This window comes from Oncorhynchus mykiss, chromosome 28, assembly GCF_013265735.2.
Source record: "Oncorhynchus mykiss isolate Arlee chromosome 28, USDA_OmykA_1.1, whole genome shotgun sequence".
NCBI classification, from domain to species: Eukaryota; Metazoa; Chordata; class Actinopteri; order Salmoniformes; family Salmonidae; genus Oncorhynchus; species Oncorhynchus mykiss.
This window is the reverse complement of record NC_048592.1, coordinates 13930181-13955514: the sequence shown is the minus strand read 5'-3', so window position 1 is coordinate 13955514 and position 25334 is coordinate 13930181. Positions and strand designations below refer to the sequence as shown.

The 25334-nt window shown below is 40.6% G+C and overlaps 1 protein-coding gene across 1 annotated transcript in view; it reads left to right on the top strand.

The window, feature by feature from the left end:
* Positions 1 to 25334, top strand: part of sntg1 (syntrophin, gamma 1) — a 58538-nt gene that overhangs the window by 14333 nt on the left and 18871 nt on the right. The window contains exons 2-12 of the mRNA XM_021589231.2: positions 10797 to 11127; positions 12171 to 12225; positions 19249 to 19383; positions 20476 to 20532; positions 20763 to 20820; positions 20915 to 20958; positions 21366 to 21407; positions 21730 to 21832; positions 22153 to 22235; positions 22589 to 22719; positions 23025 to 23154. Of these exons, the coding sequence (XP_021444906.1) occupies positions 12199 to 12225; positions 19249 to 19383; positions 20476 to 20532; positions 20763 to 20820; positions 20915 to 20958; positions 21366 to 21407; positions 21730 to 21832; positions 22153 to 22235; positions 22589 to 22719; positions 23025 to 23154 (810 nt within the window). The 5' untranslated portion in view covers positions 10797 to 11127; positions 12171 to 12198. The remainder of the gene's footprint in view (positions 1 to 10796; positions 11128 to 12170; positions 12226 to 19248; positions 19384 to 20475; positions 20533 to 20762; positions 20821 to 20914; positions 20959 to 21365; positions 21408 to 21729; positions 21833 to 22152; positions 22236 to 22588; positions 22720 to 23024; positions 23155 to 25334) is intronic.

The window sequence follows — 25334 nt, the reverse complement described above, 5'->3', positions numbered from 1 at the left end:
CCACGACAGCTCAGCGATATCGTGTCAAGAAAGGCACGCTAATGAGCAGAATTTCTCCCGAGGTTTCGATTGCAACACAACAAAACACCTCTGCAGAAATGTTTGTGCTTGGCATACAAATGACAAGGACACAGAAGAACATGAATTAATGAATGGGACTTGCAAAGCAAATGTCCCATTCAAAATCTTTGTCAGACTTCTTCTACTCCTCGTACACCGTTTAAGCTAGAAACGTCATTCAAACTTTAAAACGTGCAGGTCCGTCTGGAATAGTCCCACTTGTCAAAAACTGGTTTCATCTACGCAGTTTCCACATCAACCAAAAAAAATCTATACGATGACGTTGAATCAACGAAGAAAACCGATTGGATTTTCAAAAAGTAATCAACGTATGTGCATTTTGTCGTTCTTTCACCCAACTTTTAACCTAAATCCAATGACATTGGTGTCATTTTTTTGTTGATTTCACGTTGAATTCACCGTAGTTGACAACTCATCCAAATGTAAATCAAAACTAGACTTTTAACTGATGTCTGTGCCCCGTGGGGTGTGCTTGTATACAACGTTTTGATATCTTCTATACTTTTAAAACTAGTAAGCTACGCTTTTTGTCCTTATTTTTGTCCTCCATCCACTTTAATGGGATTTCCTCAGCATTCTAAAAGGGCCATTGGGACACCATAACTCCCAACATTCTGTTCTATTAACTGTAAACAATGTAACTTTTGCTCAAATCAGCTACTTTGGCGACTGACAACAATTTAGACAAAACATTAGAGCATATTAAAAATTCCTCTACTTCTCTGCTATTCAAACCTGAAATCAGAACAAGAACATATTCTATTATACAGCTGTTTTATGAACCGCATCAATGACGTTTCCTTTATAAACAACTGAAATGTTGAACAAAAAGTTAGAGCGTCTGAAATCCTCCTCTACTCTGCTATTGAAATCTGAAATCAGAACAAAATATACCAATCAAATAGTACAGCTATTTTAGTAATCACATAAATTACTTTTCTTCCTAACGTTTTGAAACAACTGCCATTTTGACGGTTCGGACCGCTAAAATGGCTTTGAAAAACATATTTCAGCTAATAGGGAAAAGTATCTAACAAAATAACTACATTATAGATTTCACTAATCATAAGCTATTTACATATAATAAACATTAGGGTGCATTTGTGGACACAATTCTTACTTACTCAAGCTTTAAGCTAACTTCTCACTGTCATGTAACTACGTTGGGTGACACTTCCCTGTTTACCATAGCAAAATTAGCCCTACTAATTTACTAACTCAGTCTGTTTGAAGTGCCACAATTACTGTATAGTTTTCTACAGGTAAGAAGTCAAAAACTTATTGAAACCAGTACACACACACACTCCTTACATTGCCATAGTTTAAAGCAGTGGTATTCAAAGTCAGGGTCGCGCCCCCAGAAAAATATTTGACTATAGATTATTGTATGTGCCATTATAATAACATTGTTAAGAAAGATACGTTGAAAAATACCATTTTATTAAGTAAATGTATTTATTGATTTCTTTTCATTTTGGTAAGATATGAAAATTCAGATTGTACGCTTCTGTCATTAAATTTGGTGTGGGGTTGGGTTGTGAGAAATTCTGATGATGTAAAAAGCGACTTCCGATGAAATTGTTTGAATACCACTGGTTTAAAGGCACTGAACCAATCATTGTCTGTGGCGACTTCAACGAGGATCTGCTGTTCAGGTTAGACTTAGTGTAAAAAAACTAAAAGTCCAAATACGTTGTGAAAGCAGAATACATGTTTTACTGTCTACATGCTCATGGTTAAACATTTATAATAATTGCATTTCAAATCTGTGCGTTCCTATCAAAGCAAGTTCCTTATTTTGTGTATATCATGTTGTCGTTTCTACTGTTGGCGCATACAGTATTTACAGTTGAAGTCAAAGTGTACATACACTTAGGTTGTAATTTCTTGTTAACAAACTTTCTTGTTAACAAACTATAGTTTTGGCAAGTTGGTTAGGACATCTACTTTGTGCATGACACAATTAATTTTTCCAATAATTGTTTACAGACAGATTATTTAACTTATAATTCACTGTATCACAATTCCAGTGGGTCTGAAGTTAACATACACTAAGTTCACTGTGCCTTTAAACAGCTTTGGAAATGCCAGAAAATGATGTCATGGCTTTCGAAGCTTCTGATAGGCTAATTGACATCATTTGAGTCAATTGGAGGTGTTCCTATGGATGTATTTCAAGGCCTACCTTCAAACTCTTTGCCTCCTTGCTTGACATCATGGGAAAATCCAAAGAAATCAGCCAAGACCTCAGAAAAACAATTGTTGACCTCCACAAGTCTGGTTCATCCTTGGGACCAATTTCCAAATAACTGAAGGTACCGCGTTCATCTGTACAAACAATAGTAAGCAAGTATGAACACCATGGGACCATGCAGCCATCATACCGCTCAGGAAGGAAACGCGTTCTGTCACCTAGAGATGAACGTACTTTGGTGCGAAAAGTGCAAATCAATTCCAGAACAACAACAAAGGACCTTGTGAAGATGCTGGAGTAAACAATGTACAAAAGTATCTATATCCACAGTAAAAAGAGTCCTATATCGATATAACCTGAAAGGCCGCTCAACAAGTAAGAAGCCACTGTTCCAAAACCGCCATAAAAAAGTCAGACTACGGTTTGCAACTGCACATGGGGACAAAGATCGTACTTCTTGGAGAAATGTCCTCTGGTCTGATTAAACAAAAATAGAACTGTTTGGCCATAATGACCATCATTATGTTTGGAGGGAAAAGGGGGGGCTTGGAAGCTGAAGAACACCATCCCAACCGTGAAGCACGGGGTTGGCAGCATCATGTTGGGGGGTGCTTTGCTGCAGGAGGGACTGGTGCACTTCACAAAATAGATGGCATCATTAGGCAGGAAAATTATATGGATATATTGAAGCAACATCTCAAGACATCAGTCAGGAAGTTAAAGCTTGGTAGCAAATGGGTCTTCAAATGGAAGTGGCAAAATGGCTTAAGGACAACAAAGCCAAGGTATTGGAGTAGCCATCAAAAAGCCCTGACCTCAATCCCATAGAAAATTTGTGGGCAGAACTGAAAAGCGTGTGTGAGCAAGGAGGCCTAGAAGCCTGACTCGGTTACACCAGCTCTGTCAGGAGGAATGGGCCAAAATTCACCCAACTTATTGTGGGAAGCTTGTGGAAGGCTACCCGAAACGTTTGACCCAAGTTAAACAATTTAAAGGCAATGCTACCAAATACTAATTGAGTGTATGTAAACTTCTGACCCCACTGGGAATGTGATGAAAGAACTAAAAGCTGAAATAAATAATTCTCTCTACTATTATTCTGCCATTTCACATTCTTAAAATAAAGTGGTGGTCCTAACTGACCTAAGACAGGGAATTTTTACTAGGAATAAATGTTAGGATTTGTGAAAAACTGAGTTTAAATGTATTTGGCTAAGGTGTATGTAAACTTCCGACTTCAACTGTATATATGCATGTATGTATGGAGCATAATATATTTAAAAAAAATTCACATTTTCAATAACTGGTGACAAATAATTCTATAATATAACATAATATATAATAACGATTATATCATATATTGTAATGGATACCAATGATGTTTGTAAAATACTTTTTTGAAGGTTGTACTGATTACAATGAGTTAAGCTATTTGCCAGCTATGTGTGGCGCCATGTTTGTTGACAATGCATTCTGGGTGTCACGTAATCTGCCAGACCAAAAATGTTATAATGAGGTGAATGAATGGTTCACTCATCTTTCGGGGAAACTTTCGGAAGTGAATGAAGGGAAGTGGATGATCGTATACGACACCCCCCCTTCAACACGCATTCTATAAACAGACCAAACTCTTCTAATCTCCTCTTATTGTCTTTGGTTGATGCGAGAGAAAAAAAACAAGCATGGCGGTGCGCACAAACTACCCATCGTTGGATTACATTTTTGATTTCTAGAAAATGTTTTACTCAATTATTTCGATCAATGATGAGCTTACCCCTGATGTGATTAATTTTAAATAGTAATTGCTACTAGCTAATTAATATTGTCGTTTCTGTCAGTTATAAAAATATGACCGCTTGTGTTTTGTCGATCCTTCCTCAGTTAGCGCTAGGACAAATATAGCCTACATTTTTCCGCATTGGATGATTGTGTTATACTGTCGCTACTTTTGTGAATGTCTGAACATTGCATCCAAAAATAAACTGCTCACATTCTGGACATAACTTTGTAAGGACTGTGTTTGTGCAACATGTTTCTGATAAAACAGTGTGGCCAGCCCAAATGCTGATTGTTGTGTCATTCGAAACTGGATGTCCTAAATACGTGTTCTAATCACACTGGTTTGATCGTCCACTACAGGGACCACTGTAGAATGATCACACCGGGTGTGTTGGTACGTGTGAAAATGTTCAACCGAATTCGGAAATATGCCAAAAAGGAAAGGAAATCAACTAAATTAGTTTGCCCATGTTAATCATAAGACAGTTGTATCTATTTTCCTTCATTTTTCTTGAAACAGCACAGGAATGCCCCTGTGTGTGTGAGTGTAGTTGGTGCGTATGTCTACACTTTGTGTAGCTGTTAGCGATTATGCTAATGGTGACCTGGTAGAGATTCAAAGGCTTTCCCCCCCAAAAATGTAAGCTATGCCAACCTGGCAGAATGATATGATTATTTGCATCAATCCAGTGGCCATTTGTTTCGCGAACTCTGCAACCACATGAGCGCTACAGAAACATTGCTAACCAAACAATGCTCTCTTGCTGGTGCACACTTGCATTAAAGAGTAACTACACCATAAATCCACATGTCTTCTATTTTTCACAGACCTCAAGAGTGGTCTCCTGATGTGGTTTAACCATTTACACTTGTAGTGGGCTGTATGTTTTAGTGCTAAATGAAAATGTTTCTTACAGAAGAAATGTTAAAAACATATGCATAACCATGGTAGCAATTGAAAGGGAACAGTTTGGAGATGATTGGAAATTGATTAGACCAAAGTGAGGACACAACACTTCACTGTGACACAAGACTGAATCCAAACATTACACTATGTATTTTTTTGTGCATTTTACGTTTATTGTACTTTTCGCTGCATTTGTTGATAACAAAATCTGAATATACTCTGGATACATTCAGTGACATGATAAGAATATTCCTGGAAAATATGCTGTAGTTGCAACGTAAGACAAAAAAAGATTGAGAGGACTAACTGTTGTCTCCAAAGTGTGCACAGTTCCTAAGTAATTTCAATGCACTTTTATGACTCAAAAAAGAGTCTTCAACTACAAGGTGCTTTTTTGAGCTCTTCTAGCTGTGCCATTGAGGAACTAGAGCAAGCACACTTGTAGTTGTTTTGTTTAGAACACAACCAACAGCGACCCCTGATTGGCTGAATACCCGGGGCGCGAGGTGGTTGGAGTTGTCAACAAAGCAGCATAACAGAAATATGATGTCAAGTTATTGAACTACCCATGGTTTCTTTGAGAAGATATATAAACTGATCTGTGCATTTGAACAACAGCATAAATACACATCAAATCAAATTGTAGGGGTCACATACACACGGTTAGCAGATGTTATTGTGAGTGTAGCGACAGTGCAGCAATATCTAACATGTAATCTAACAATTCCACAACAACTACCTAATACAAACAAATCGAAATAAATGAATGGAATAAGAATATATACACTACCGTTCAAAAGTTTGGGTCACTTAGAAATGTCCTTGTTTTTGAAACAAAAGCACATTTTTTGTCCATTAAAATAACATCAAATTGATCCGAAATACAGTTTAGACATTCTTAATGTTGTAAATGACTATTGTAGCTGGAAATGTCTGTTATTTCATGGAATATCTACATAGGCTTACAGAGGCCCATTATCAGCAACCATCACTCCTGTGTTCCAATGGCATGTTGTGTTAGCTAATCTAAGTTTATCATTTTAAAAGGATAATAATTGATAATTAGAAAACCCTTTTGCAATTATGTTAGCACAGCTGAAAACTGCTGTTCTGAAAGAAGCAATGAAACTGGCCTTCTTTAGACTAGTTGAGTATCTGGAGCATCAGCATTTGTGGGTTCGATTACAGGCTCAAAATGGCCAGAAACAAAGAACTCTCTTCTGAAACTCGTCAGTCTATTCTTGTTCTGAGAAATTAAAGCTATTCCATGAAATTTCCAAGAAACTGAAGATCTCGTACAACGATGTGTACCACTCCCTTCACAGAACAGCGCAAACTGTCTCTAACCAGAATAGAAAAAGGAGTGGGCGGCCCCGGTGCACAACTGAGCAAGAGGACAAGTACACTAGAGTGTCTAGTTTGAGAAACAGACACCTCACAAGTCCTCAACTGCCAGCTTCATTAAATAGTACCCGCAAAACACCAGTCTCAACATCGACAGTGAAGAGTCGATTCCGGGATGCTGGCATTCTAGGCAGATATGTAGATATTCCATAAAAAGTCTGCCGTTTCCAGCTACAATAGTCATTTACACCATTAACAATGTCTCCACTGTATTTCTGATCAATTTGATGTTATTTCAATTGACAAAAAATGTGCTTTTCTTTCAAAAACAAGGACATTTCTAAGTGACGCCAAAATTTTGAACGGTAGTGTACATTGCAAAGTTTCCTAAGGACTGGAAGTGAGGTAGCCCTCTCTGTCGGCGCCATCTCATTTGCTTTACTTTACCACCTATTTTACTTTTCATGTCAAAAACCAAATGACCACTGCTGCACATGCTGCCACTGTTTTTGACAGATTAGATTGTACTATTTAGAATGAGTAGCCAGCTCACGAAAGAACTAGTGCATAGCTAGCTAACATAATGTCACAAAGCATGATACGCTAGCCAGTTAACTTTCATTCTGAAATAGCTTCATATTTCCGAGTTAGTCAGATATTAGTTTAGAAACACTTTGGCATGGGAGCTAACTAGCTAGCAAGCCACCAGCTAGCTATAGCTAGCTTGCTGCTTATCAAAGGTAGACAGCTAACTTATTAATTTGATCAAATAAATCTACAACACCACATATGTAGGCTACTGTAGACTATATCATTAAAAATCAAAAGCTATTTCCATGTGAAAATGTTATGGGATTTGCTCCATTGGCTTTGTTGGTAGGCCATTCTGATAGGCCTACATTATGCTCAAATAGACACAATAGCCTATTGGCTACAGTCTAAAACTGTTTATGTGAGCTGGAAGTTGCACAGAATTATCACAATGTTTGTCAGGAGGTATATGTGTAGCTGGACAGCAGATATGAGTAAATAAACATATTTTACTCAACATAATATAAATGCAATACAAAAACAGAGCCCACAATAACGGACCATCCTACATAGAAACAATCACTCAAACAAACAAACATGGGGGAACAGAGGGTTAAATAATGAACAGGTAATTGGGGAATTGAAACCAGGTGTGTAAGACAAAGACAAAACAAATGGAAAATGAAAAGTGGATCGGCGATGGCTAGAAGGCCGGTGACGTCGACAGCCGAACACCGCCCGAACAAGGAGAGGGACCGACTTCGGCGGAAGTCGTGACAATGTTCAAGTTTCTGTTCACCAGACCTGAAATTTGCTGTGTCTAAATAAATTTGAGGGAACATTGGTTGAATCCCAGACTAAGCGTTAACGTTCTTATAGCTTTAACGAAAATACAATATACAGTATCCCATTGAGCCCTTTTCAGCCATTGCCGAGGTGTGTTTGACAGGTATTTACAAACATTTCTGTGGTCAAAACATGAACAGAAAAAAACGACAGTAACAAGAAAGAGTATGAAAGAGTTGCAGGAGTGAAATGAAAGCAATCAATCCAGGGAGATTTAAGTGACAATTGGATTTTGCACACCTCAAACACAGGAAATAGATGGCTGAAAAACACAGATCCTCAGTTGGGAGGGGCATGCATGTTGCTAGCTCTATTGCCAACATGACAAGCTAAGTTATAAAATGCGATGCAATTCAGGGAAACAGATCATCATTTTGGTGCGCATAGAAAGGAGTCATGAGTGCATTCAGGTGCATGTGCTGCCGTGAATTTTCTTCACAGTTGACACTTCACAGTCACACTTCACATGCTCATTCTGTTCAGAATAACCCAGGGTATGACGCCAAAGATAGTCATCATAAACACTGACACTGTGTATGACGTGAGCTTTATGATATGGAAATGTGAAGTGCACATTTGGACTCACAGGTGTTTGGCTTGCTTGTATGACATCAAAGTTGTATTTTCAATAATCTTCAACGCCTCATCTATAAAAATACATAGAGTCCTTTTCATTTACAGCATTTCCCTCACTCGGTCAACAAAAATGTGCAAAAGTTGCCCAATTAATGGGAGGGATGGGGCCAACTTCTCAAGTTCAGAACGACTGTAAGTTACACTCCATATAGTTTAGCGCTGTGAAGCGCAGAGCCTAAGGTCTGAAGTCATATAGCATGTTATTGTACAGCCTCTGCGTTCCAATTTAGGTTTTTATCGGTGTCTAAATCTGCCATTTTCAACCCGTATACGTGTAAATGGTGTAAAGGGTGATTTTGACTGCTAAAACCTGAAAAAATAGGGACAAACTGAAACATGGAAAAACTAAACGGGGTATTGTGTGTAGATTGATGAGGGGAAAAAAACATTTATTCCATTTTAGAATAAGGCTGCAACGTAACAAAATGTGGAAAAACTCAAGGGGTCTGCACTGTATGCTATGCTCAGTTAACTTCTGTGTCCCTCCTTGGGGCAGAGGTGCTCCGAGGGAAGGAGTTCCACCTTTCCGATCAGTGGGTCCTTCTTCCCACGGATCCCCCTCAAGCCCAGAGAGGACTTCATGAACATCCCGCTGTCGTCCAAATATGTTGTGAAAAGCTATTTTATTTATTTAAAACTTTGACAATGCATATACTGTGGTATTCCAGTAGGAGAGTCTATAACAGTGTAGTAGTCCGAGTGGTGTTATTTATGATGAAATGTGTGATCCAACTGCCCCCCCCCCCCCTAAGTAATAAGGTTGATATAGTAGTATATCAAAGTAATATGACCAATTATTTCATTACATTTAACTTGGACTATATTTAACTGCTTTAAGTTTTTTTTTAAATGTACTTCTTCAACTACTACAAAAATCATTTTAAACAGGCAAAGCAAGTCCCACAATTTTACTTCATGTAAAATTGCCATCTAGTTGCTGCAAGGTATTTATATTAGACCCACAGGTGCCTACAACCTGCAGCAGTTGAGACTTCTCACCGCTTTGTAGCAAACTGTTTTCTGAAATTCAACCTCTGCGCTTGTCAAACAAGTCTGGAATACAAAACCATTAGATCACACCGAGAATTTGTCGTCATCAGTATTTTTGTGCTGTGAAGTGTTTTTGGGCCATGATTGGGGGGCTTCTCTAAATATGAAATATCATCTGTATTTGTATTTATTCTGGATCCCCATTAGCTGTTGCCAAGTCAGCAGCTACTCTTCCTGGGGTCCGGCAAAATTAATCCAGTTATACAATTTTAAAAACATTACAATACATTCATTACAGAATTCACAACACACTAAGTGTGTTCCCTCAGGCCCCTACTCCACTACCACATACCTACAACGCAAAATCCATGTGTACGTGTGTATATAGTGTATATGTTATCATGTGTTTGTATGCATGTGTCTGTGCCTATGTTTGTGTTACTTCACAATCCCCGCTCTTCCATAAGGTGTATTTTTACCTGCTTTTTAAATCTGATTCTACTGCTTGCATCAGTTACCTGATGTGGAACAGCGTTCCATGTAGTTATGGATCTACGGGTATGTAGTACTGTGCGCCTCCCATAGTCTGTTCTGGACTTGACGACTATGAAGAGACCTCTGGTGGCATGTCTTGTGGGGTTTGCATGGGTGTCCATTCAACACCTCTTACAAAAACAAGTAATGAGGACGTCAATCTCTCTTCCACTTTGAGCCATGAGAGATTGACAGGCATGTCATTAATGTTAGCTCTCCATGTACTTTTAAGGGCCGGCCATGCTGCCCTGTTCTGAGGCAACTGCAATTTCCCCAAGTTCCTCTTTGTGGCACCTGACCACACGACTGAACAGTAGTCTAGGTGCAACAAAACCAGGGCCTGTAGTACCTGCCTTGTTGATAGTGCTGTTAAGAAGGTAGAGTAGCACTTTATTATGGACAGACTTCTCCCCATTTTAGCTACTGTTGTATCAATATGTTTTGACCATGATAGTTTACAATCCAGGGTTATTCCAAGCAGTTTAGTCACCTCAACTTGCTCAATTTCCACATTATTCATTACAAGATGTAGTTGAGGTTTAGCGTTTAGTGAATGATTTGTCTCAAATAAAATGCTTTTACTTTTGGAAATATTTAGGTCTAACTTATTCCTTGCTACCTATTCCGAAACTAACTGCAACTCTTTGTTAAGTGTTTCAGTCATTTCAGTTGCTGTAGTAGCTGACGTGTATAGTGTTGAGTCATAGATAGACACACTGGCCTTACTCAAAGCCAGTGGCATGTCGTTAGTAAATATTGAGGCGCCGAAACGGATACCCTGAGGAATTCCTGCTTCTACCTGGATTATGTTTGAGAGGCTTCCATTAAAAAACACAAACCATATGGGTTATTACTGTGATATACTTTTGGGGGATAAGCCCTTTATAGCCTCATGGTCTAGTTTCCCACTACCTCGCAGACTGACTCAAATGTTATGTATTTTTCTAATCTCAGCTCTTGTGGTCCTTTGAGTCTGGATCTGAGTGGAACTGCTCCTGAGTCTGCCATCAGACACACTCCCTAACCAACATAAGGATTGGGACAGCACCTTGGCCACAACAACCTGGCCATAACAACAGCCCATACACCAGGCCAGTCAGTGCCCAGAGTGGTCCAAAACCAAGCCCACCATAGGCTAGGCTCCATCACCAGCTCCAGGTGAGAGCCTGAGTCCCCCCACAGCCATGCCCAGGGAAGCTCCTCTGCCACAGGTAGAATCAGTGCTCACCTGCCTGATTGATGGCTAGACCTCTACAGACAAAGAGCCGGAGGCCTTTCTACTGAGGTGAGACTTGAATATATACTAAAATCACTAGCACAATGTTGTTTTAGTATAATTCATTCATTTTCAAGGACAGCAGTTTGTTTATTACAAAGTTGAGGACAAGGGAAGCACATGTTTATATTTATCCTCATCCCAAACCAGAGCCATTTATTTATGGCTCTGTCTCAAACCACCTCTTTTACAACTAAAGAACAGAACTGTGCTACGCCTTCATCTGTGACTTGTCTTCAACAGCTTCAGCTGTAGCATGTTTTAATACTGCAGTACTACTGGGTTACTGCAGAGACATGTGTCCATCAGCTTTGGTTGTCGCGTGTCTCACTGTTTTAATTATTAGCCCTGCTGTAACACAGTAACAGATATGGTAACACAGTCAGTCAGGAGCAATGGATTCCATATTCAAACCTTAATCAGGGTACAGATTAAGACCTTAATTTGAGCCAGTTTTCTACAGCAGGAACATAATCATGCAGCAGCAGGAAATGTGAATTATTATGTGGATTATAATGAATGGACATTTTTGGGGCAGTTGATACATTGTTCCTAAGGGGAAATCAAGTCTGAAATGTCAAATTACAAACTTCAGAAGACTTTTTAAACCTCAAATACATAGCATTTCTTGCATTGATGGACAATTCTCCTGCAACAGGGTAATCAAATTAAGATCTTACATCTGTAGATACTTAGGTTCTCACCTTCAGCTTATGAATTATTCATAGACATTTAATGGTCTTTGGTTTCCTCCATGATTAATCCATGGGGTTCTGCACAGGAGTCTGCTAGAAAGAAGTGAAATTGCAATGCAAATCTATTACTCTGGATTCAAATTGTTCATTCCTATAAGGATGACATGACATTAATGAAAATAGGCAGACCATGCCGGTGGGTTTTGTGTTTATATTAAGTGGAAAGGGATACACCATCACGAAGAGCTTGGTCAATCTGTGTTATTACTACAAATGAGAAGAACCATGTCCCTGACTAACTGCTAGGTATTTTGTTCAGGAAGCCAATTCAATTTCCTTTCTTCTTTCTTTTTCCAGGGCAGATTCCCTCACTGTGCCATAGCACATGGATTTCAAGACTTCAAATGAAGAGGTAGCTACAATTTGAGTTGAATAGCTTTCAATCCCTCAGCATTTTGCAAAGATAATTGGAGCAAATTGGTCTGCCATGGTGACTAGTGTTATGTATTTTTACTTGACAGTGTACTCAACAGCTGACACGTGTTAACCTTTGGAACACAACAAGAGGTCAGAAATCTTGCTGCTGTGATGGCGGTTAGGAAGTGCAGCTCAGTTTCCACCTGTTTTGTGGGCAGTGTGCATATAGCCTGTCTACTCTTGAGAGCCAGGTCTGCCTACGGCGGCCTTTCTCAATAGCAAGGCAATGCTCACTGAGTCTGTACATAGTCAAAGCTTACCTTACATTTTAGCGCTGATGTTTAGGTCAAGGTATGTATCGTCCAGTGGGTTCTGGTAGTCTTTAAAAGTTGATTCTAAGATTTGTATTCGATCATCTATATGTTTTTGCTGTTTGTTCTTTGTTATAGAGCCAAAAAGATTAGAGAAGTGGTTTACCCATACATCTCCATTTTGGATAGATCATTCTTTGTGTTGTTGTTTGTTTAGTGTTTTCCAATTTTCCCAGAAGTGGTTAGAGTATATGGATTCTTCAGTTACATTAAGCTGATTTCTGACATGCTGTTCCTTCTTTTTCCATAGTGTATTTCTGTATTGTTTAAGTGATGAACCATAGTGAAGGTGTTGACTCAGGTTTTCTGGGTGTCTATGTTTTTGTTTGGACAGGTTTCTCAATTTCTTTCTTAGGTATTTGCATTCTTCATCAACCCATTTGTCATTGTTGTTCATTTTCTTGAGTTTTCTGTTTGAAATATTTATATTTGATAGGGAAGCTGGGAGGTCAAATACACTGTTAAGATTTTCTACTGCCAAGTTTACACCTTCACTATTACAGTGGAATGTTTTGTCCAGGAAGTTGTCTAAAAGGGATTGAATTTGTTGTTGCCCAATTGTTTTTTGGTAGGTTTCTACATTACATTCCTTCCATCTATAGCATTTCTTAATATTACTCAGTTCCTTTGGCTTTGATGCCTTGTAATTGAATATTGCTCTGTTCAAGTAGACTGTGGAGACCAGATGCTGCTGGAAGTGGTGTTGGATGGCCAGTAGGAGGCACTCTTTCCTCTGGTCTAAAAAATATCCCAATGACCCAGGGCAGTGATTGGGGACACTGCCCTGTGTAGGGTGCTGTCTTTTGGATGGGATGTTAAATGGGTGTCCTGACTCTCTGAGGTCATTAAATATCCCATGGCACTTATTGTAAGAGTAGGGGTGTTAACCTGGCTAAATTCCCAATCTGGCCCTCAAACCATCACGGTCACCTAATAATCCCCAATTTACAATTGGCTCATTAATCCTGTAACTATTCCCCAGGTCGTTGCTGCAAATGAGAATGTGTTCTCAGTCAACTTACCTGGTAAAATAACAGATAAAGAAGGAGTCCCCTCGAAGCCTACCATTGACTATGTACAGTTGTGGCCAAAAGTTTTGAGAATGACACAAATATAAATTTTCACAAAGTCTGCTGCCTCAGTTTGTATGATGGCAATTTGCATATACTCTAGAATGTTATGAAGAGTGATCAGATGAATTGCAATTAATTGCAGTCCCTCTTTGCCATGGAAATGAATCCCCAAAAACATTTCCACTGCATTTCGGCCTTGCCACAAAAGGACCAGCTGACATCATGTCAGTGATTCTCTCGTTAATTAACACAGGTGTGAGTGTTGACGAGGACAAGGCTGGAGATCACTCTGTCATCATTGCTTTGCACAAAAAGGGCTTCACAGGCAAGGATATTGCTGCCAGTAAGATTGCACCTAAATCAACAATTTTTTGGATTCATCAAGAACTTCAAGGAGAGCAGTTCAATTGTTGTGAAGAAGGCTTCAGGGTGCCCAAGAAAGTCTAGCAAGTTCCAGGACCGTCTCCTAAAGTTGATTCAGCTGCGGGATTGGGGCACCACTAATACAGAGCTTGCTCAGGAATTGCAGCAGGCAGGTGGGAGTGCATCTGCATGCACAGTGAGGCGAAGACTTTTGGAGGCTGGCCTGGTGTCAAGAAGGGCAGCAAAGAAGCCACTTCTCTCCAGGAAAAACATCAAGGACAGACTGATATTCTGTAAAAGGTACAGGGATTGGACTGCTGAGGACTGGGGTAAAGTAATTTTCTCTGATGAATCCCCTTTCCGATTGTTTGGGGCATCTGGAAAAAAGCTTGTCCGGAGAAGACAAGGTGAGCGCTACCAACAGTCCTGTGTCATGCCAACAGTAAAGCATCCTGAGACCATTCATGTGTGGGGTTGCTTCTCAGCCAAGGGAGTGGGCTTACTCACAATTTTACTCACAACATCCTCTGAGAGCAACTTCTCCCAACCATCCAGGAACAGTTTGGTGACGAACAATGCCTTTTCCAGCACCTTGCCATAAGGCAAAAGTGATAACTAAGTGGCTCGGGGAACAAAATATTGATATTTTGGGTCCATGGCCAGGAAACTCCCCAGACCTTAATCCCATTGAGAACTTGTGGTCAATCCTCAAGAGGAGGGTGGAGGAACAAAAACCCACATATTCTGACAAACTCTAAGCATGGATTATGCAAGAATGGGCTGTCAGTCAGGATGTGGCCCAGAAGTTAATTGACAGCATGCCAGGGCGGATTGCAGACAGAGGTCTTGAAAAAGAAGGGTCAACACTGCAAATATTGACTCTTTGCATCAACTTCATGTAATTGTCAATAAAAGCATTTGACACTTATGAAATGCTTGTAATTATACTTCAGTATTCTATAGTAACATCTGACAAAAATATCTAAAGACACTGAAGCAGCAAACTTTGTGGAAGTTAATATTTGTGTCATTCTCAAAACTTTTGGCCATGACTGTACATACCCAGCGTGTGACAGAGCTGCAGGAGTTGTGACCCGTTTTTGTTGGTTATGTTGTCATAGTTGTGCCTAGGGGGGGCATATGAGGGAGGGAATGCTGTCATCTCCAGGCAGGTGTTTGTCCCACTGTGTGCTGAGGGTGTCAGGTTCTTGTCCGGTTCTGGCATTTAGGTCGCCACAGATTAGTACATGTCCCTGGGCCTGGAAATGATTGATTTCCCCCTCCAGGATGGAGAAGCTGTCTTCATTAAAGTATGGTGATTCTAGCAGGGGGATATAGGTAGCACACAGGAGGACATTTTCTTTTGTTAAGATCATTTCCTTTTGAATGTTCCTGTTTTGATTAATTTCATGGGGTGAGTTAGGTCTGCTCTATACCAAATTAGCATACCCCCTGAGTCCCTTCCCTGTTTCAAACCTGGTAGTTTGGTGGAGGGGACTATCAGCTCTCTGTAACCTAGAGGGAAACCAGTGGGCCATCTCCTTTATACCATGTTTCTTGTAGGATGACAATGTCTGTATTTACAATTTCTTTGATTAAATCCAGGTTCCTGCTCTTTAGGCCAATGGCAGATGACCTCAGGCCTTGGTATATTTCAGGATGAGATAGTGAAGGCTTTGTGTTCCATAAAGTGTACAATGTTGTTGGTCGTGTGGAGTTGGTCGAGCAGAGCCTGCTTAGCATCTTTTATTAAATTTTTTCAACTTTATTTAACCAGGTAAGCTAGTTGAGAACAAGTTCTCATTTACAACTGCGACCTGGCCAAGATAAAGCAAAGCAGTGTGACAGAAACAACAACATAGAGTTACACATGGAATAAGCAAGTGTACAGTCAATAACACAATAGAAAACAAAATAAAGTCTATATACAGTGTGTGCAAATGGCATGAGGAGGTAAGGCAATAAATAGGCCATAGTAGCAAAGTAATTACAATTTAGCAGATTAACACTGGAGTGATAGATGAGCAGATGATTGTGTGTAAGTAGTGATACTGGTGTGCAAAAGAGCAGCAAAGTAAATAAAAAACAATATGGGGATGAGGTACTGTAGGTAGATTGGGTGGGCTATTTACAGATGGACTATGTACAGCTGCAGCGATCAGTTAGCTGCTCAGATAGTTGATGTTTAAAGTTAGTGAGGGAAATGTAAGTCTCCAGCTTCAGCGATTTTTGCAATTTGTTCCGGTCACTGGCAGCAGAGAACTGGATGGAAAGGCGGCCAAAGGAGGTGATGGCTTTGGGGATGACCAGTGAGATATACCTGCTGGAGCGTGTGCTATGGGTGGGTCTTGTTATCGTGACCAGTGAGCTGAGATAAGGCGGAGCTTTACCTAGCATAGACTTATAGATGACCTGGAGCGAGTGGGTTTGGCAACGAATAGGTAGCGAGGGCCAGCCGACTAGAGCATACAGGTCGCAGTGGTGGGTGGTATATGGGGCTTTGGTGACAAAACAGATGGCACTGTGATAGACTGCATCCAGTTTGCTGAGTAGAGTGTTGGAGGCTATTTTGTAAATGACATCGCCAAAGTCGGTAGGATTGGTAAGATACTCAGTTTTACTAGGGTAAGTTTGGCAGCGTGAGTGAAGGAGGCTTTGTTGTGAAATAGAAAGCCGATTCTAGATTTGATTTTGGATTGAGGTGTTTTATATGAGTCTGGAAGGAGAGTTTACAGTCTAGCCAGACACCTAGGTATTTGTAGTTGTCCACGTATTCTAGGTCATAACCGTCCAGAGTAGTGAGTCTAGTTGGGCAGGCAGGTGAGGGCAGCGAACGGTTGAAAAGCATACATTTGGTTTTGCTAGTGTTTAAGAGCAGTTGGAGGCCACGGAAGGAGTGTTGTATGGCATTGAAGCTCGTTTGGAGGTTAGTTAACACAGTGTCCAAAGAAGGGCCAGATGTATACAGAATGGCGTCGTCTGCGTAGAGGTGGATCAGGGAATCACCCGCAGCAAGAGCGACATCATTGATGTATACAGAGAAAAGAGTAGGCCCGAAAATTGAACCCTGTGGTACCCCATGTAGACTGCCAGAGGTCCATTCAACAGGCCCTCCGATTTGACACACTGAGCTCTGTCTGCGAAGTAGTTGGTGAACCAGGCGAGGCAGTCATTTGAGAAACTAAGGCTCTTGAGTCTGCCAATAATAATGCGGTGATTGACAGAGTCGAAAGCCTTGGCCAGGTCGATGAAGACTGTTGCACAGTACTGTCTTTTATCTATGGCAGTTATGATATCGTTTAGTGCCTTGAGCGTGGCTGTGGTGCACCCATGACCAGCTTGGAAACCGGATTGCACAGCAGAGAAGGTACCGTGGGATTCGAAATGATCAGTGATCTGTTTATTAACTTGGCTTTCAAAGACTTGGGCTTGTGTGTGACTTCGTGTGTGACTTTAGCTTGGGCGTATGTGTGACTCCCTTGTTGAGGTCCTCTTTGCGGGGGTGGGGTCAAATCAAATACAATTTTATTTGTCGCATACACATGGTTAGCAGATGTTAATGCGAGTGTAGCGAAATGCTTCAGTAATAATCAGTAATCAGACAATCAGTAATAACCAACGAGTAATCTAACCTAACAATTCCACAACTACTAACTTATACACACAAGTGTAAAGGGAAAAAGAATATGTACATAAAGATATATGAATGAGTGATGGTACAAAACGGCATAGGCAAGATGGGGTGCATTGGGTGGGCAGGAGGGGCATAGGTCTGATCTGAGGGGGCCTAAATGTGTGTGGATATGGTTGACCTGGGGGGGTGTTGATTGGTTGCGGTGGGGGTGTGGATGTGGCTGGTGGTGTTGTGGTCTGAATGTAGGTCCTCTCGGCCTGGGTCCTCTATGTGTAGGTCCGGGGGGGGGGGTCCTTTAGGGTCCAGGCGAAGGTGGGCAATGCTGCCTTGTATAGGTGGAACTGGTCATAAAGGCTGTTCAAGTCCATGGTAGAGTGGTGGGCCAGGTAAACATTTGGTTTCGAGGCACAGTCACAGGAAATAGTGTGGTAGCAGGGTGGAGCTCTCTCTCTCTCTCTCTCAATAATACTCATCCAGGTTGTGTACAGTACAAGTAAATGTCATTCTATGAGTTGCCATGCCGGCAGTTGAGCTGCCATGATTTCTTTACACAGAGCTAGATACAGTACATGTAAATAACATTATTTGAGATGCCTTACCTGTAATCGAGCTGACATTTCTGACTAAAAATACTAGTGACTAATGTGACGAATGCAAACTGGTGACTAATGTGTCCTTCGGTGACACCACTGCGTGTGTTGTCAAGGATGCTCAGTGACATTGGCCCGCTTGGCTCTACATTAGTAATCATGTCAGGTGAAGGTGCTTCTCTTATTTAGATATTTAGACTTAACCGTAGTCTCAAGGACAGGACAGGCGTTCCAAATAGCTGGTGGGGAATTGGCTATGCAGAATACAAAATGTATGCAGATTATCATGTTTTAAATGGATCACGGGATATGATGATGATTTCTCTCATCCATTTCTTTTGCGCAACACTGAGAAATGCATATCTGGTGACTGAGCGTTATGTTAGAATCTTAGATGCATAGATTAAAATGATTCTGAATGATTTCATTGGAGATATATTAAATTAGACCATTGTAACTAATGTTTTATTTTGTCTGTTATTAAGAGGCATATCATTGCAGTTATCTGGTTTAATTTTCAGGGCTTAGACGACAATACATTTCGCTCAGATTAATGTTATAGCACAGTGCATAAAACATTTATGCAATTCACACTAATTAGTGGAGCTGAATACATTGAAACATGTCCAGGCCTAAGATAAAGTTCAACACCAATATCTCACCCTGCCAGTTCAGCACATATTTGACTGAGAACTAACCTTAATCAGTGAGTCCATATTTATCTGGTCTTCCTTTAACGGAATTGCAACATAATATGGAAGATGTATGCAAAACATTAGTGGGTCAAAAAAGGTTTCCCTGAATTGATCATGAATTACGATCTTTTCCTAGCCCATTGTAAAATTTCCATAGGGCGTTCTCCGTGTCACTCTGCCAAAAGTCTCTACAATGTCTTTCCAATTCGATGACATTTTAATTTCATTTCATGGCCAGTTCATTCGGACATAGGAGAATGAGAAATTATTTTTCCACTGATTTACTTTGCAGACGAAGACTGGGGTTTATCTGCTGCAAGATGGTAAGGAGGAGCCTTTCAGTATTCGACTGCACTTGGCTAAAGACATTCTGACAATTCAAGAGCAAGATGTCATCTGCGTGTCAGGAGAACCATTTTATTCGAGTGTAAGTAACCTGCCGTGCCTGTCACATAAAATACCACGCATTGACATCATACGGCTCTTTTACAGACACTCCAAAAGGCTAGGGCCGGCATTGACTGTATGTGTGGGTATGAATGTGGATACGCTGACCTGTGAGCCTCTGCAGCCCCTCATCATGAGTTCAGATTTTTTTGTGGCCCCCACCCTCATCAAAGTTGCCCATACCTTCTGTAGATGGTGACACACACACACACACACACACACACACACACACACACACACACACACACACACACACACACACACACACACACACACACACACACAGTATATCTGGGGTAACAATATAAAGATATTGACAATGGTACAGGGTGTGAATGACCATATGCGCATGGAATAGCTACTTCAGTCAATTGTAAAACAATTGTAAAACCATAAATCAATATTCATATTAAAGGGTGTTTCAATTACAAGAACAACGTCATGTCAGGCGAGAATTACTGTATATTTGGAACCATGAGAGTGAGGTGTGAGCATGACTGATGAGATTATACAATAAACAGAACAAGAGCCAGACACTCAACCTCATTGGTCCATGCCTAAGCATGTCTCAACCTCATTGGTCCAGCATACACACCCTGTACCTGGTTATACTCAAACATGCTCTGGCCCTTACAGTAAGTTGATGTACTTACATTAAGTGTGTAATGATACGTACTGAATGCACAGAAACAGGAGACAACACCCATGTCTCATATCAAGCACCATTTAAAAGGGACCTTTCCTTTATTACTTTCCTATTTAATGAGGCAACTCAGGTAAGAACAAATTCTTATTTTCAACAACAGCCTAGGAACAGTGGTTTAACTGCCTTGTCCAGGGGCAGAACGACAGATTTTTTACCTTGTCAGCTCAGGGATTCAACCTTGCAACCTTTCGGTTACAAGTCCAACGCTCAAACCACTAGGCTACCTGGCCCCAATATATACGGTGTATCAGTCAGCTCTGTTATTCTTTCATTTGCATCTACGGTAAAACTTAAAGTAACGTCAAATGAAACTCTAAGTATCGCCATAATAAACACGGTCTCTTTAATCTATCTGATTCCTTGCAGGAGAGAACTGTAACCATCAGAAGACAAACGATTGGAGGTTTTGGCTTGAGCATTAAGGTAATTTAGATTGCCATTGATTTGTTGTTTTCTCCCTATTCTATCTTTTAAATGACTTTCACCTAATGCAATTGATCTTTTAAAACCACAATTGATTCATATCAACAGTAGACTAATGGAGTAGCCTATGCGGGAAGACACAATAGTTTCTCTCTTTTTTCCTCTGTTTCTTTCTCTTCCTCTATTTGTTTGTGCAACAAACTACATAACTATGTAAATCACCCCCCTAGGGAGGCGCGGAACACAAAATCCCTGTTGTGATATCAAAAATATCAAAAGAGCAAAAAGGTAAGGTCTTTTTTAGTTCTATGTATCCATTTCATTATGCCTTACCAATTATTATTTCTTCGCCCAAACATAATATATAATGTATTGTCTGCAGCTGAACTGTCTGGGTTGCTGTTTATCGGAGATGGGATCCTCCAGGTAAGCGATGATGATGAGTATCGTGACAGTTTCTTCCGCCTGGTGTCGTTCAGTGTTTGTACTACAGGTCTGGTTGAATTCTAACCCCTTCAAACTCCGCTGATGGATCACTATGCGATATATGAGTGCACTGAGCTATGTGTTGGCATGGCCAGGAAGAACGTAGTGTACATTTGCAATAGAGATCTTCGTTGCAACTGTCACTGTCAGCTTTCATCGTTTTGCAGCAATGCTATTTTTGAGCACGGACTACAGATATGTAAACGCACTTGATTGCTGTCCTACGAATCAAGGACCCCGTTTTCAAACACACTTCAATGATGTTAAAAATAAAAGCATATTATGCACATCCTCAGTTTAATGGATCTGATATTATTGTTACTAACCACAAGACTGTTTGTTTTTAGATAAATGGAATCAATGTTCGAAGCTATCGCCACGAGGAAGTGGTAAGAAGCTGACAACTTAATATCTCATATTTCACTGCAAGCTGCAACACTTGGAACGCCACCTTATCTTGTTTCACTTTTTCGACCTCATCTGTGGGACCCCTAAGATCTGTTTTATACCTTTTTCCCAGTTTGTATGTTTCAAACCTCCCAAATGCGCGAGGCTGCATAAATCTCCCAGGTTTTCAACCAATATCTAATCTACTTGTTCTAAGTAGGGAATTTGCACTACATCCGTCATCCAAGTACGTGTTTGAAATGAGTTTAAGACTTTAAGAAGTCCAACGGCAGTGTTGACAATTCTCCTCATTTCCCTTTCCAGGTGCAGGTTTTGCGAAATGCCGGAGAGGATGTCACTCTGACTGTTTCTTTCTTGAAGAAGACGCCAGCTTTTCTGAAACTGCCCCTCTGTGAAGACTGCACATGTACGCCTATCTTAGAAACTTCCAAAGAAATATCAGAGCTGAAATTGTGTTATTTTCACCAAGGATGTGATGAGAGGAAATGAGAACAAGATTAGAGAAAGAACCTTCTCCATCTACACATGGATTATATGATGATTCATGCATCGTCGGACTGTTATTTGGTATATTATGGAAATAGAGCTGGAAATAAAAGTTGTTTTGAATATTGTTATTTCCTGAAATAGAGCTAGATAGAAAAGTTCCAGTGAATATTGTACCAAGGCTGAAGAAGCGATAATATGACTTTTTTTAATAACTTCTGAATGTCATTCTACTCCCAGGTGTTCCAAGTGACCAGAGCAGTGGAACGTCCTCCCCTCTATGCGACAGTGGCTTACACCTGAACTATCATCCTAACAACACGGTACAGTTCAACATTCTCATTTCTACATAACTTTCAGCCATATCTCTTCTCTCTGCAATTCTTGAAACATGGCCAGTAGGCTGTTATTCCACAGTGGTATTCACAGGCAGACGGTGACAGTCCGGGTGCTCTAACTCTTTCTCACACTTTCACTTGGGCCAGAGAAAAGAAAAAAACAATTATTCAGTAGTTCCACAATGGCTTGTACTTATACAGCCTCTGCTGCATCTACATCTACCCGTATGAATCATGAACAGGCCTGGGCTGTTGACATCTTAGTAAGCCATGGGAGATACTATATGAAGTGCCAAACGATGAAGTGTTCCATTCTCTGTGTGTATAAACTCCTGCAGGACACACTGTCCTGCTCATCTTGGCCCACATCCCCTGGGCTCCGGTGGGAGAAGAGATGGGTGGACCTGCGCCTTATTCCTCTCCTCCACTCTCGTCTGTCACAGCACGTCCCCGGCTCTGACGTCTGCAGGTACAGTAAGCTGAGTGCTGTGCTGTAGCAGGGGGACCGGAGACCACTTGTTGTAAAAATGCAGTCATGGGCCATTTTCTGGCACACTGTCACTGCTGCTGAAGGTTCAGTGACCCCGGTGCCTCTGCTATTTGAGAGGGGTCCCCTGGTAAGGGACTTTGGTGACTCTGTGTTAAGATGACTTGTCTCCTGTAAATACCTTGCGATTATTCAAATTAAGAAGTCAGACACTGGCAGTTTTGCTGCAAAGCTGGCTTGACTGTTACTTATTTCTCTTGAATGTGTAGTGATTCTGATTTCTATAGGAGAAATGCATTTCAAGTCATAGCTGTGGATGGGGTTTGCAGTGGGGTTATCACGTGCCCCGCTGCTGAAGACTGCCTAGATTGGCTCCAATCAATCACAACTAACATATCAGCTCTCACCAAGCACAATGTGAGTACAATCAAACTGAAGGCAGAAACATGAGTAAGATAGGTAGATTTTCCATAGCCTTCAATATCAACAGGTTTGGTTTTGAAAAATACAATAGAGCACTGTATTACTACAGTAATATGGATTGCGTTTGGCTGTTAAAGTGATTTAGTGGTCACGTTTCGGAGGATGCATGACTCGACCTTCACTTCTCCCGAGCCTGTTGGGGAGTTGCAGCAATGAGACAAGATTGTAATTGAGGAAAAACAGCTAACTGTATCAATAAATGTGTCAGATGTATCATATAAGTCACATACTCTCTATATATGAATGTCATTTAATACTATGGGGCATGAAAACATCCACTTATTTTTTAGAGCCGTAGGTCACAATATCAGAGTTGTCTCTTAGAGACAGCAACGGCATACACTTATAACCCCAAGCTAACTAGGCATTTGTATCATCTATAATTCAGAATGATGCATTATGCAATAATAATAATGCCGAGAGGTGGCAAGCAAATTGAAAAGAACTCTGGAGATAGCAACTGTGTCCTATGCTCCATTTCTCTGTTTGGACATCTTGGAAAAAGCTTTCTCTCGCTGGGTGTGTGGGGAACAAGTTAGTGCTTTGTTTTACTTCCAGATGGATAGTGCTCAACAAACAGGGCCAGGAATGTGTGTGTACCAGTCAGCTCTGTATCTTACTGGTTGGACTGTCCTCACTTTGCATCCTCCTGACAGAAAGCAAATTAGAGGTTTTGTTTTTTAGTGTTGCTACCTCTGAGCACCAAAGAAGATTTTTCCAAATGAATACCATGTCGTCCATTAGTATTTAATGAGTAAGTGGACCTGGTAAAGATCAGGCGAGGAAGTACAAAACTACAGACTTTATTTTCTTTCCATTCGCTCTCGAAGATGCTTCTTTGAAGATAGGCTAGCCAGCCGTGTCGATGGTTCCAAGTGGTGTGATGAGAGTCGCGTAATACGATGGTTTGAGCGGAGTAGTAGAATGGCCCCACTTAAATTCGCTTTTGAAGATACTTTACTTGGGACAGCTAATCAGACGTACCAGTGATTGTCCAGGAGGTGAGTTTATCGTCTCTACCTCGTATTGAGATTCACTGTTCAACCACTTAAAACGTGCAGCTGCAGTTTGACGCTTTTGTGGTCTAGTATGTCAATTTCTTAACCCATCATGTTATACAGTTTGTTCGAAATGGACAGTTCCATCAAGATGACACACTCTCTGAACTCACTCAGGGGCGGTGACTACTTACTCTGCACAGTTATAACAAACATATATCTCAAATCACATCCCTTTCTTAACAAAAACACTTTCACAATTGTTCATGTTACATGCACAATGCATAGAATGGAAACTTTGTACATTTAGAAAGCATATACACTACGTTACAGTCTTTCCTTTTTAAACATTTTTAATGACATCACAAAATAACAAACAAAATAACATTAGTTTTCTATAGAAATCGCCTCTGACCATTCCCCACGTTCTATGTTAGAAATATTGTTTCAGTAGTTGCTTTTGAACGTGTTAGAGTTTCAGCAGAAAAAAGGTCTGTTGAGACAAAGCACATTCTTTTGGTATATTTGGAGAGGGATACCTGCATCTTCTCCCCTTGATTTACAAGACATGAGTTGTCAATCAGCATTAGTTCTTTCCTCCCCCTCTGCGGTTGAGAGGGGGTCTGATTGAAGTTATTCATTGCAAACCTGATCTGACCTACAGTGCCTTGCGAAAGTATTCGGCCCCCTTGAACTTTGCGACCTTTTGCCACATTTCAGGCTTCAAACATAAAGATATAAAACTGTATTTTTTTGTGAAGAATCAACAACAAGTGGGACACAATCATGAAGTGGAACGACATTTATTGGATATTTCAAACTTTTTTAACAAATCAAAAACTTAAAAATTGGGCGTGCAAAATTATTCAGCCCCCTTAAGTTAATACTTTGTAGCGCCACCTTTTGCTGCGATTACAGCTGTAAGTCGCTTGGGGTATGTCTCTATCAGTTTTGCACATCAAGAGACTGAATTTTTTTCCCATTCCTCCTTGCAAAACAGCTCGAGCTCAGTGAGGTTGGATGGAGAGCATTTGTGAACAGCAGTTTTCAGTTCTTTCCACAGATTCTCGATTGGATTCAGGTCTGGACTTTGACTTGGCCATTCTAACACCTGGA